Source organism: Cervus elaphus, chromosome 27, assembly GCF_910594005.1.
Source record: "Cervus elaphus chromosome 27, mCerEla1.1, whole genome shotgun sequence".
In the NCBI taxonomy this organism is placed as follows: domain Eukaryota; kingdom Metazoa; phylum Chordata; class Mammalia; order Artiodactyla; family Cervidae; genus Cervus; species Cervus elaphus.
Genome location: NC_057841.1, coordinates 25,911,654 through 25,925,348, shown reverse-complemented (window position 1 = coordinate 25,925,348; position 13,695 = coordinate 25,911,654). Strand labels below are relative to the sequence as shown.

Here is a 13,695-nt window from a genome sequence, read left to right as displayed (position 1 = left end):
CCTATCCCTCCTCCAGGGGATCTTCCCAACCCAGGAATTAAACCTGAGTCTCCTGCATTATAGGCAGATTCTTCACAGACTGAGCTACAAGGGAAGCCCCCTTATATATATTGGCACATGAATATTCTAGAATAAAAAGGTCAATCTGTCTACTTCTATGGCTAGTAGCAGATGGATAAAGGAGGATTCTAGAAGACGGGGTTAGCCTCAGTTTGTGTGAAAAGAACTGAATTTTTAATTTAATTATAAAATGGTCTCTGGATTATCTTTTACAGAAGCCCAGATCACACGACCATAAGAAGTTTATAGCATCATTACCGTGCTTAATCCCTCCCACTCAAATCCGTTTATCAACCAGCTACAATTTTTTAAAAGCCTTTTAATATGTAATATGGGGTATTTGCGGTCTGCTTTTCTTAAGGAGAAGAATGCATTGTACCATACTCAATACCAAAAATTCCGTATAATTTGACCCTTTCTTGCCAGATAACCTCATTTGGGTTTGGTTTCCCTGGTGCGAGCTCAGCTCTCTGCTTCCTGGCAGTCATGCCTCTGGTCCCCTGAGAGAGCTGAACTGGGCAGTCTCTGGGCTTCCTTCTGCTGCCCTGGAAGGGCCCTGAGCCCAGCCGGAGGCCACTAACTGAGGCAGTGCTCATTGGAGGCACGGCGCTCAGGAAGGCTGACATTAAGGAGGCTCTGAGGATCTGTGACCTTTCACTCATGCTTACAAACTGCATCATTCCTAGAAAGCCATGGGCCTCCCACTCTAAAGAATGTAATTTACAACTGGAGTGATTTAGTATCTTCAAACAAATACAGGGAATTTGCAATTCAGGATACAGCTCGTTCAGAAGATGCACAGATAGCTGAGTCAAGTCCTGGGAAGAAAACCTAGGTTCAGGTCCCAGCAGTGTTCTCTTCTCGAAAAAGCTGGGCGCAGCTGGGGAGGCAGGAATAACTGCCTCTTTGTAGGGGGAGGCTGCTTTAACTTTACCTTGAGCAGAAACCTCAGTGGCTAGATATGTATTGTGTATGTAGTCACTTCAGTCGTGTCCAACTCTTTGTGACTATGGACTGTAGCCCGCCAGGCTCCTCTGTCCATGGGATTCTCCAGGCAAGAATACTGGAGTGGGTTGCCATGCCCTCCTCCACGGGATCTTCCTGACCCAGGGTTTGAACCCGACTCACTTACGTCCCCTGCACTGGCAGGTGGGTTCTTTACTGCTGAGCCACCAGGAAAGCCCCCGCTGGCATGGGTAGCCATTCCCTTCTCCAGGGATTTTCCCGACTCAGAGATCGAACCCATATCTCTATGTCTCCTGCATTGGTACACAGGTTCTTTACCACTAGCACCACCTGAGAAGCCACAGGTATATTGGGTTAGCCAAAAAGTTCATTGGGATTTTCCCATAACATCTTATGAAAAACTTAAAGTTTTTGCCCAACCCAATAGTGCTGAAAAAAAAGAGAATTCTTCCTTTCAATATGGCACAAGTGGCAATATTTTTACAACCCTTTTTCCATTCTGACATATCGCTTATGTACCTGTGGTTTTATGGCTAGACAAGGAAGCAGTGTTTTGGGGGGATTTGGAACAAGGATGGAAGTTGTGCTGTGCCCCACCCATGAGATGCCAGAATTCTGAGTTTGTTCAAAGAAAGAGGATTTGAAATTTCCAGAGGTTGGGAGAAAACAAAATGTGCTTTGTTAAAAGAGTTTGACCGTGTCATGACTCTCTTCCGAACAAAGACATTTGGTCTTTTCAAGTAAAACAAATCCAACAGACAGGCCAGGAGAAAGTAACTGGTTTACGGCCACTCATTTCTGGGGTGGCTGACTAGTGCTCAAAATGAGAAGAGTCAACAGGGTCTCCCCTAAGGTGAGGGAAAGCCCACCAGCCCCTCTTTGTGGGGTGATTACATGTGTGTGTGCTAAGTCGCTTCAGTCATGTCCTGCTGTTTGCAGCCCTGTGGACTGTAGCCTGCCAGGCTCCTCTGTCCATGGGATTCTCCAGGCAAGAATCCTGGAGTGGGTTGCCATGGCCTCCTCCAGGGGATCTTCCCAACTGAGGGATTGAACTCGCATCTCTTATGTCTCCTGCATTGACAGCCAGGCTCTTTACCACTGGTGCCACCTGGGAAGCCTGGGGTGATTACAGTTAGATCCTTATTTAGTGTGTGGCGCAGGTTAGAATACAGAACACCTGCCTTGTCATCAACAAACCACAAACCATGAAATTCTATTCCTGTGCAAATAAGACGTGAGAATTTTGGAACTTCATGGAAAGCATGAACTCGAATGTATGAGAGATCGTTTCTAAAATGCAGAGTGTATCACACTGCCATTTAGAAGTCATTTGTTTTATGCATCAACTTCCCATTAGCTATCTATTTTACATAATGTATGATGTTTCAATGCTACTGTCTCAATTCCTCCCAACACAGGGAGCTCAACCCAGTGCTCTGTGACAACCTAGAGGGGTGGCCTGGGGTGGAGGGTGGGAGGGAGGTTCAGGAGGGCGGGACATACGTCAACTTATGGTTGATTCATGTAGTTGTACGGCAGAAGTCAGCACATCATAAAGCAATTATCCTCCAATTAAAAATACATTTTTAAGAAGTCATTTCTGGTTTGCGGTATGTGTATTTGTGTCAGCATTTTGGCTGGGAAGGTAAATGTAAAAGAAAGAGGAGATAACAGCAGAGAAAATTCCAAGACAGGCAAGATTGGACAGCGAATGCTTGGCAGTGGGTTCTGAATGCTAAAACCGTGGGTGAAGATTATTTTTCTTGGATCTGCGCAACATGGAGCAAATTCCTGACCCCATCTGGCCCGCTGCCTCGGGGCTTTTGTTCTTCCCTGAAAAGGTGGGGGAAAAAAAGAAGAAGAGGTATCTTGCTCAATTCTAGTTGCTGTCCAATCTCCTGATTTTAAGTTAAACTTTATTTTGAGACAATTGTACATTAACATGTAGCTGTAAGAAACAATATACAGAGATCTGCTCAGCTTCCCCATCAGCCATATCATCTTGCAACTCTGTGTACAAGGCTACAACCCGGTTATGGATATTGGTACATGTTTAAGGTACATAATGTTTCCAATCCCACGACACTGAAACATGTTTAAGGTACATGATGTTTCCGATCCCACGACATTGAAACATGTTTAAGGTACATGATGTTTCCAATCCCACAACATTGATACATGTTTAAGGTACATAATGTTTCCGTTCCCACAAAGGTACCTAGTTTTGCCCTTTTATAATCATACCCTCTTCCCTCCAGCCCTCACCTTCTTTTCAACCCCCGGCAACTGCTAACCTGTGGTCTTTTTTTGTAGTCTTCTAATTTTAAAAATGTTAGATAATGGAATCATCCAGTATCTGACTTACGAATTGACTTCTTTCACTCAGCATAATTCTCTGTAGAGCCAACCAGGTTTTGCAGTATTTTTTTCTCTCTTGATGTGTAGTATTCCATGGAATGGATATATCCATTTGTTTGACTGTTAACCTGTCAAATGACATCTGGGTTGTCTTGATTTTGGCTACTGTGAATAAATCCACTAATAAAAAGTTTTAACTTTCCTGGAAAAATGCCAAGAGTACCTTGGGTGGGTTGTGTGGTAGCTGCATGTTTCATTTTTGGTTTGGTTTCGTTTCTTATGACGGTCAAATATTTTCTAGAGTAGCTGAGCCATTTTACATTCTCACAGGCAATATATGAATGATCTAGTTTCTTCTCATCTTCATCAGAATTTCAGTCAGTTCAGTCACTCATTCATGTCTCTTTGTGACCCCATGGACTGCACCACGCCAGGTTTCTGTATCCATCACCAACTCCTGCTCAAACTCATGTCCAGCAATTTGGAGATGCCATCCAACCATCTCATCCTCTGTCATCCCCTTCTCCTCCTGCCTTCAATCTTTGCCAGCATCAGGGTCTTTTCCAGAGAGTCAGTTCTTCACGTCAGGTGGCCAAAGTATTGGAGCTTCAGCATCAGTCCTTCTAATGAATATTCAGGACTGATTTCCTTTGGAATTGACTGGTTTGATCTTGCAGTCCAAGGCAAGTTGAGTTCAGCTCAAGTCGCTTAGTCGTGTCCAACTCTTTGCAACCCCATGGACTGAAGCACACCAGGCTTCCCGGTCCATCACAAACTCCTAGAGCTTGCTCAAACTCATGTCTGTCAAGTCAGTGATGCCGTCCAACCATCTCATCCTCTGTTGTCCCCTTCTCCTCCTGCCTTCAATCTTTCCCTTCTTGCAGTCTGGGAAAGAGTGAAGTCAAAGGCAAACCACTTCAGTATTCTTGCCTTGAGAACCCCATGAACAGTACCAGAATTTCAGATTGTTACCATTTCTTATTCTGGTCATTCTGATAAGTGTCTAGTGATATCTCATTACAGTTTTATTTTTTTCACCAACCTAGTGGCTAATAATGTTGACTGTCACTTCACGTGCTCATCTGTATATCCTCCTCAGTGAAATGTCTGTCAGTGTCTTTTGCTCTTTTCCTAATGATTTTCTAACTGAGTTTTGAGAGTTCTTATTCTAGATACATGTCCTCTGTCAGATGTGTGGTCTGCAAATATGTTCTCCTAATTTGTACCTTATGTTTATATCTGCTTCATGTGAACAACGTGAACAAGTTCTTAATTTTGGTGAAGTCCGATTTGTCCATTTTCCCCTTGTGTGGATCGTGTTTTCTGTTGTCAAAAACATAAAACTCTTCGTCAGGCCCTAGATCCCAAAGCTTTTCTCTTATTTCAGAGTTTGTGTGAAAGTTTGATAGTTCTGCATTTCACATTTACACAGTGATCTATTTTGAGATCATCTTTTTTAAAAGTGTGAAATTTATAGACAATAGCTTCTCTACATGTGCCAGACAGCCCAGAGAAAAATGTTCTCCTGACCAGCCATGCCCACTTAGCTCTCCACCCTCACAAGGCCATACCTTATTGAGCATCTCCTATATCCCAGGAGTGTACCAGGCGCTCTCCAGGAGTTTCGAATCAATGGCGAAGGCCTAGCTTTTACAATGATGCCACGTGGACCTAACAGCAGCGTCTGTCAGACTCAATTAGGACTTGTTACTCTAGTTGCGTCATACTGAGAGACTGCTCCACTGCTCCTAGCCTCAGCCTTTTCATTTTAATAAGATGGATTTGAGGTTTGAATTAGATAAAATATGTCAAATGACTTGTGCAGGGATATTCAATCAATGGTCTCATTCTTCCCCAAACTGATCCATTGCAGCTGTTGAAAAATTCGCAATGGGCTGTTGTAGTCCAAACAGAAAAAGGCCAATTGTGTACAGCTGACCTTGACTTTTCTAAGGGCTAATTATCTGGTTTATAGAAAAACTGGGAATCTTACACTCTTGCTTCCTAACTTCATAGCCTGCATTTTGCCTAGTAACATAGCTAGTGGTACTAGCTAAATAAAGACAGCAACTGAAAATTTTTTTCTGATTCAGTTAAAATATCTCAAAGATAGAAGGACTTAGGAAAAGGAACTGATGTGGATGGGAACAGATTTTTTTAAACCAGACTATTTTAGTTTTATTAACTCTTGTTAAATTATGGGAAAGATATGAAACACTCATAAAATTAAATTCTATGAAATATGTGAGGAATTTCTACTAAGGGGAAAAAAACTAGCTTACCTGAGGTCAGTTCTTGAAACCATCCACATTAAATTTTCTGATTTTTATACAAGCCAAATTATATAAATGACTTTTGAACTCTCTTATTGAATGGTATAACACTGAAAATTCAGCGGTTGCCATTGCTTGTCATCTCAGCACCTACCATTTTGTTTTTTTGCATTTTTTTTTCCTTTTCACCATCTCCTCTTTCCCTTATTAAAAAAAAATGTAAAATGCCAAATGCCTCTCTTTCTTTTAAAAAAAAAAATTTGATTGTTTTTGGCTGTGCTGGTCTCCATTGCTATAGACGGACTCTCTCTAGTTACGGTGAGTGTGGGCTACTCTCTAATTCCAGCGTGCGGGCTTCTCGGGATGGCGGCCTCTCTTGCTGTAGGGCTCAGGCTGTAAGGTGCACAGGCTTCAGTAGCTGTAGCTCATGGGCTCAGTAGTTGTGGTGCCCAGGCTTAGTTGCTCCGCAGCATGTGGAATCTTCCTGGACCAGGGATCGAACCCATGTCCCTTGCATTGGCAGGCACATGCCCAACTACTGGGCCACCAGGGAAGTCCCTCTTTTCTCTTGCTTAAAATCTTTCTCCCAGGGACATCTGCAGAACTATGTCTGGGATTAATCACATTGTGTTGGATCTGTCACAAATATTTTATTTTTGTACAGTTGATTTGAAACTAAACAAGCACCAACGGCTTTTCTGAAATAGCCACATACAGAAAACATAGGCAAGCAATGTGCGGAGCGAAGGCTTAGGAGGCAGGTGGAGAGGGGTGATTTCTAATTGGGGGTGGCGGGAAGACCCCTGCAGCTCCCATACATCTGCATCTTTGGGTCCTTTTTAGTAGCATCTGCTTAAGCCACAAGCAGCCTCCCCAGTTCCCATTCACCCCCAACCTGGGACCCCCAAAACCCAGAGCTCACAAGCATTTCTCAGCCTCTGGAATCAGATCTATCCTTCATCAATTTACTTTATCATTTAGTCAAAGCATGATTTGAATATAAATAGCAAAATCATATAAAAGAAAGTAATTCCTTGGTGGTGTGTATATATATGTGTGTGTGTGTGTGTGTGTGTGTGTGTGTGTGTGTGTGTATATATATGCAAGTTTGATCCTGGCATTGTTTATAATGCTTATCCTGTTAAAATTAAACACATCTCTTAACTAGAAGAATAAGCCTGTGTTGATACTAGATGTAAAATCTACAAATTAACCCAACTTTGGGAAAGTCAGTACTTTAATTGATGTTGGCATTTGATACCTCACTGGGGGCCCTGGTTCCTCAGATTATATGCTAACACACGATTCCCATCACACCAGGCTACAAGGGTGGGGGAAGGTAAAAAAATTCCCTTTATAGGATGGTTGTTATATAAATACTCTCCAACTATAATCGATCAACCCCAGGATTGATATAATAATGTAGCTGAGAAACCTAGTGTTTGGCTGACTTTCTCTCATATGATACAATCAATTGAATGTGGATATTTTGTGCACTTTTTGATTTTCTCTTCCATTGCTGGCCACAGCCAATGAACTAAATTATAACTCTCTGCTCCTATGTTTTCATCACATTAAATGCTTTTTTCTGTGTTTTTTTTTTGTTGCTGTTGTTCTACGCCAGTATCCCGTTTCTCAGAGGAACATTTCATCTCGACAGCCAGGGAGAGAGCCTGGATGCTCAAGGTAAGGTTTAAGCATAAATTATGTTGCACGACTCCCTGTTTACAGATTAAATTGGAGTGTGTATTATTGATGCCTTTGTAACAAATTTATTTTCAAAATTCCATTATACAGTTAAAGGGAGTATTCCAGTAAATATGCTTCATTTGAAGATTATTTTTCAAACAACATTCCATTTCCCATGGGTACCAAGAGCTAATTAGCTGTTATCAGGAATTCCTCTAAAAATACTCAAGCCAGTTGAAGTTTAATTTTGGAGATTTTCCTGGTGAGAAGTGAAGTGAGAAAATACCAAGATACCTCAGGCTATTTCTAATTATGAAGAAGGGATTATTTGTTAAAAATCCAGGCCACTGCTCCATTGACTTTAAAATAGAGATGGGTGTCTTAAAGGAGATGAAAGCTCAGAAAGCATAATTTTTTTTTTCAATTTGGGATTTGTGTTTGAGACACAATCATTTGACCTTCTGTTATTTCCCACTGGTGCTCTATCTAATATTCCAGGAGCTCACTAGAACAAAGAAACAATTAACTGAAATTCCAGCAGATGGCAATATTTGGAAAGCCATCCTGAGAGATTTCAAAGCTGTGAGCTATTTTTGTTCGCATAAGGAAGAGTCCTATATTTCATTCAGGGTGCCCTAAAGATCTTTTATTTTTTTGCCCATAGCACTGAAACTTTTACAGGGGGTGGGGGATAGATGTGTGTGTTTCAGGGTGGGAGGGGTGGAGTATGTGTTGTTTTATTTTGTATCATTCTGAAAGGATAAAATTAGAAACTTATTTCTTCAATAATTTTCCAAACAGTATTGGTGAGTATTAAAAGCTCAAATCAGTGGGTAATATACCATTTTTGTCTTGGGATCTTTGGGATAAAATGATATGGTTGTTGGTCATTTTTAAATAAATTATTTGATAAGAGAAACAAAAAATTCTTAAGAGTAGAATTTTAAGGTGTTACCTAGATATTAAACCAAGTGAAATTTACAGGTACAAAATTCTTATTTGTAATGATTTGAAATGATTAAGGTTTATTTAAATAGGATGAATAAATTTGCCCCTTTTACTCTAATGAATGTAGAGATGCTGTGTGTACCCTGAGTGGTGCCCGAACAGCTAGACTCTTCAAGAACCAGAGCTGAACCTAGGACAGAGCTGAGACAGAGGGAAGGAAGTAGAAAGGCGTCTGAGAGCAATTGAAATAGAAGAACCACTAAGAGGAGCCGCCAGGGCTTTCTGTATGCACGTAAAAGCAGCCCCTAACATGACCCTTCTATACTGTTGGTAGGAATGTAAGTGACTACACTATGGAAAACAGTATGAAGGTTCCTCAGGAAACTAAAAATAGAATTACCATATAATCCAGCCATTCCATTTCTGGCACATGTCCAGACAAAACTATAATTCAAAAAGATACATGCACCCCAGTGTTCATAGCAGCAGTGCTGACCATAGCCAAGACATGGAAGCAACCTAAGCGACAATCAGCAGAGGCATGGATAAAGATGATGGGGCATACAGTGGAAAAACACTCAGCCAAGGAAAGAATGAAATAATGCCATTTGCAGTTAACATGGATGCAACTAGAGATTACCAAACTAAGTGAAATAAGTCATAAAGAGAAAGATATATACTATATGATATCACTTATATGTGGAATCTAAAGTATGATGCAAGTGAACCTATCTGTGAAACAGAAACAAGCTCATGGATATAGAGAACAGACTTGTGGATACCAAGGAGGAGGCAGTTGAGGAGGACTGGGATGAGAGGTTGGGGTTAGCAGATATAAGCTATTATATATAAAATATATAGAATATATATATATATATATATATAGCCCAAGGGTGTGTATTCAATATCCTATGATAAGCCATAATAGAAGAGAATATTTTTTAAAAAAGAATGTATAGATAGGTGGAAAACTGGATCACTTTGCTGTTCAATTCAGTTCAGTCACTCAGTCGTGTCCAGCTCTTTGTGACCCCATGAACCGCAGCACACCAGGCCTCCCTGTCCATCACCAACTCTCAGAGTTCACTCAAACTCGTATCCATCGAGTCGGTGATGCCATCCAACCATCTCATCCTCTGTCGTCCCCTTCTCCTCCTGCCCTCAATCTTTCCCAGCATCAGGGTCTTTTCCAGTGAGTCAGCCCTTCGCATCAGGTGGCCAGAGTATTGGAGTTTCAGCTTCAGCATCAGTCCCTCTAATGAATATTCAGGACTGATCTCCTTTAGGATGGACTGGTTGGATCTCCTAGCAGTCCAAGGGACTCTCAAGTCTTCTCCAACACCACAGTTCAAAAGCATCAATTCTTCGGCACTCAGCTTTCTTTATGGTCTAACTCTCACATCCATACATGAGCACTGGAAAAACCATAGCTTTGACTAGATGGACCTTTGTTGGCAAAGCAAGTGTCTCTGCTTTTCAATATGCTGTCTAGGTTGGTCATAGCTTTTCTTCCAAGGAGCAAGCATCTTTGAATTTTATGGCTGCAGTCACCATCTACAGTGATTTTGGAGTCCCCCCAAGATAAAGTCTGTCACTTTTGCCAATGTGTCCCCATCTATTTGCCATGAAGGGATGAGACTGGATGCCATGATCTTAGTTTTCTGAATGCTGAGTTTTAAGCCAGCTTTTTCACTCTCTTCTTTTACTTTCATCAAGAGGCTCTTCAGTTCCTCTTCACTTTCTGCCATAAGGGTGGTGTCATCTGCATATCTGAGGTTATTGATATTTCTCCCGGCAATCTTGATTCCAGCTTGCGTTTCATCCAGCCTGGCATTTCGCATGATGTACTCCACATGTAAGTTAAATAAGCAGGGTGACAGTATACAACCTTGACGTACTCCTTTCTCAATGCAGAACCAGTCTGTTGTTCCACATCCAGTTCTAACTGATGTTTCTTGACCTGTATACAGATTTCTTAGGAGGCAGGTAATGTCTCTGGCTATACTTCATTCAAAAAAAAGAAAAGTAGTTTCTGGACAGGTATTCAATACTCTTTGAAACCTGCTCTTGACTCAGTGGGTAGAAAATCTGGCTGCAATGCAGGAAACATGGAGACTTCAGTTCAACCCCTGCCTCAGGAAGGTTCCCTGGAGGAAGAAAATGGCAGCTCACTCCAGTATTTTGCCGGGAAAATCCCATGGACAGAGGAACCTGTCAGGCTATGGTCCCAAGTGTCACAAAAGAGTCAAAGATGACTAAGCAACTAAGCAGACATATACACTTATGCCCTGGAGGCTGCCCATAGATCTGGTGTCCAGAACTGTCCTAGGTAACTTCTGTTGCCCTGGAATAGTATCCACTTAGCACTCCCTTTCACCCTGAGAATTCTGCTTGGTTAATAAGGTGATCATGTAATTTATCTTCTAAGCTGGCATGTATGAAGAAAAAAAAAATTAGAAAAAGATGACCCTAAACTGGGCATCTATGTATTGCATCTACTTATATGGCTTATATAACAAATTCTCTTTCTGTAAAGAGCTACATTGTAAATACTTTCCTGCTTTGTGGGTTGATCATACAGTCTCTGTCACAAGTATTCAACTCGTAGAATGAAAACATAATGAACGTTAAGCGAATGGACCTGGTTGGGTTCCAATAAAACTTTATTGGCAAGTACAGGCAGCCAGTGGCGTTAGGCTGGCAGGCTTACAGATTTCATGTGAGATAATACATGGTCACGGGACAGGAGATGGTGGCGATTCAAGAAGGCAGCCATCCTTCACTCCTTTCCCTTCTTTTCATACCCCTGCTGGGTGGCAGCCTCCTCATTCAACCCCCTCAGAAACCAGTATGAATAGTTTCCTTGAGTGAGTGATCTCATCCTCATTTGTGTGGTCCTGAGATTCCCTTGCCGGGTCTAATTTCTTGCTTCTCACCCAAATGTGTTTCTGTATCTGCACACCATGCCTATGCTTTGTATTCATGACACAGAATAGCATCCCTACTCAGTACCACTTGAGTGCTAGAGTTAAATACTGGAGTGATAGCTATTAGCAGACGTTTTAATTTATGCTTTGATGATGTCTGCTCAGTCGCTCAATCATGTTCTGGTCTTTGAGACCCCACGGACTGTAGCCCGCCAGTCTCCTCTGTGCGTGGAATTCTCCAGGCAATAATGCTGGAGTGGCTTGCCACTTTGACCCTCACTAAATAGCTGTCTATGGGAAATATAGCCACATTAGAGAAAGGTTAATGTTGACTCTATCAAATTTTTTTATTATAAAAACAATAAATTTAACAGAAACTTTGAGGAAAAAATATATCTACCAACACCATTCTAAAATAATTATTTTTCTTTTTTGTGCATATTTGTGCTATTCCCATAAGTATTTCTGTTTTTTTAGAGTGGTTAACAGTGCATGTGAACTCTGTGTCTTATTTAGCATTAGTCACAAGAATCTTTCATGAGTAATCAGAAAGGTCATTAGGACAAAATAGTATTCTATTACATCAATGTCCCATAATAGTTGCTAATTTTTCACTAAAAAATGCTGTCCTAATGTTTTTTTGGTACATTTTGTTATTGTTTTGGTTGGTTTGGTTTGTTTTTTCCCTTAGGACAATATCCCAGAAGTAATGTTATCCAAGGATGTGACCAGTTTTATGACTTTTTTTAGTCTAGTTTACCATATCTTTTCTTAAAAGGTTAGGAGTATTCTTCAAGTATTTGCAATTTGAGAGTATTAGCCTCACCACAACTTTATAAGAAATAGTGCTTAATTTAATAATAATTAATGTCTTCTATATTTAAAGAACTGGGACAATTACTTTGTGTATGTGAATGTATGTTTGTATGTATATATATGACATTCTACTTCCACAAATATTTATTGAATGCCTACTATGAACTATCACTGGGAAAGACTGAAGGCAGCTGGGTGGCATCACTGATGCAATGGACATGAAATTAGGCAAACTCCAGGAGATGGTGAGGGACAGGGAGGCCTGGCATGCGGCAGTCCATGGGGTCGCTAAGAGTCAGACATAACTAGGCAACTGAAGAACAGCAAGTATGAACTATGTATTATAGGGTTTTAATGGTGAGCAGAGGATAGCTTCTGTATCAATTTGATCTTACTAGGGAGTTAAGATACACGCATAAATAACTGTAATAAAATTTAGAGGATGAGACACATCATGGAAGAAACACAGCGACAATAACGATGGGCGGGGTGAGGGCAAGTAGAAATGCTGTCTGAGCTGAACTTTGAATGTAAATTTCATTGAGATGCTTGGAGGTGATAAGATTTGTCCTTCATTCCATAAGCATGTCTTAATTGCCAACTGCGTGCCAAGTCTCCAGCTACAAGCTAGGAATACAAAGGGGAATAGACAGAGCTCTTAAAGTTTGCTCTCTAGTGGGGTAGACAGCCTTTAAAAAAAAAAAAGTTGTATGCTCAGGGGGCATGGAGGGGTGGGATAATTAGGAGATGGAATTGACATATATACACTATTGATGCTATATATATATGTGTATGTGTGTGTGTGTTAGTTTCTGCTGTACAGAAATTTGCTATATATATATATATATGTAGAGAGAGAGAGAGAGAGAGAGAGAGAAGGAAATGGCAACCCACTCCAGTGTTCTTGCCTGGAGAATCCCATGGACAGAGGAGCCTGGTGGGCTGCTGTCTATGGGGTCTCACAGAGTTGGACATGACTGAAGTGACTTAGCAGCAGCAATATATATACATATAATAGATCCCTAAGGATAACCCACTGTATATCACAGGGAACTGTACTCAGTGCTCTGTGGTGAGCTAAATGAGAAGAAAATCTGAAAAAGATAATATATTATATATATATATACATATATATGCCCATATATGTAAGCATGTAGCCAATTCACTTTGCTATACAGCAGAAACTAACATAACATTGTAAAGCCAGTATACTTCAATAAAAATGAATAAAAAATAATACATAAAATTTTCTGTATCAAAAAAAATGAATTAAAAGTGTGATCAGTGGGACGGCTCATCTAGCAGAGGCTACAAGGTGGTAGGGCTGAAACTAGGGTTTTCTTTGAGCAGGGGCTATTCCCCGGCTCCTCTTCTGGCACTGTCTTCATCATCAGTTATCATGTTAGAATCTATGGGACACATGCTTCTGGAAGTCTGAAGGTTGTCCTGCCTGTACTGACCAACATTCCAGTTAACACCGGTCTCCGTTTAACGGTTCGTTGCCCCGGGGAGCACATTCACTGATTGCACAAAACCTAGGGCTGTGATCAGTAAGACCTCCATCCCACCCCTCGCCAGCTGATGACCGAGGTGACGCACCAAGAAGCACAGGGTTTCCCGTGTGTTTTGTTTTGTAGCAGCTGGAAGGAACCTCAGTC

At 41.1% G+C, this 13,695-nt stretch overlaps 1 protein-coding gene across 2 annotated transcripts in view; it reads left to right on the top strand.

The window, feature by feature from the left end:
- Positions 1-13,695, top strand: part of MAPRE2 (microtubule associated protein RP/EB family member 2) — a 177,996-nt gene that overhangs the window by 23,168 nt on the left and 141,133 nt on the right. For both annotated transcript variants that reach the window (XM_043889425.1, XM_043889424.1), the window contains exon 2: positions 7,282-7,343. Coding sequence is in view for 1 of the 2 variants with exons in the window: in XM_043889424.1 (XP_043745359.1) it covers positions 7,282-7,343 (62 nt within the window). In the remaining variant the exon portion in view is untranslated. The remainder of the gene's footprint in view (positions 1-7,281; positions 7,344-13,695) is intronic.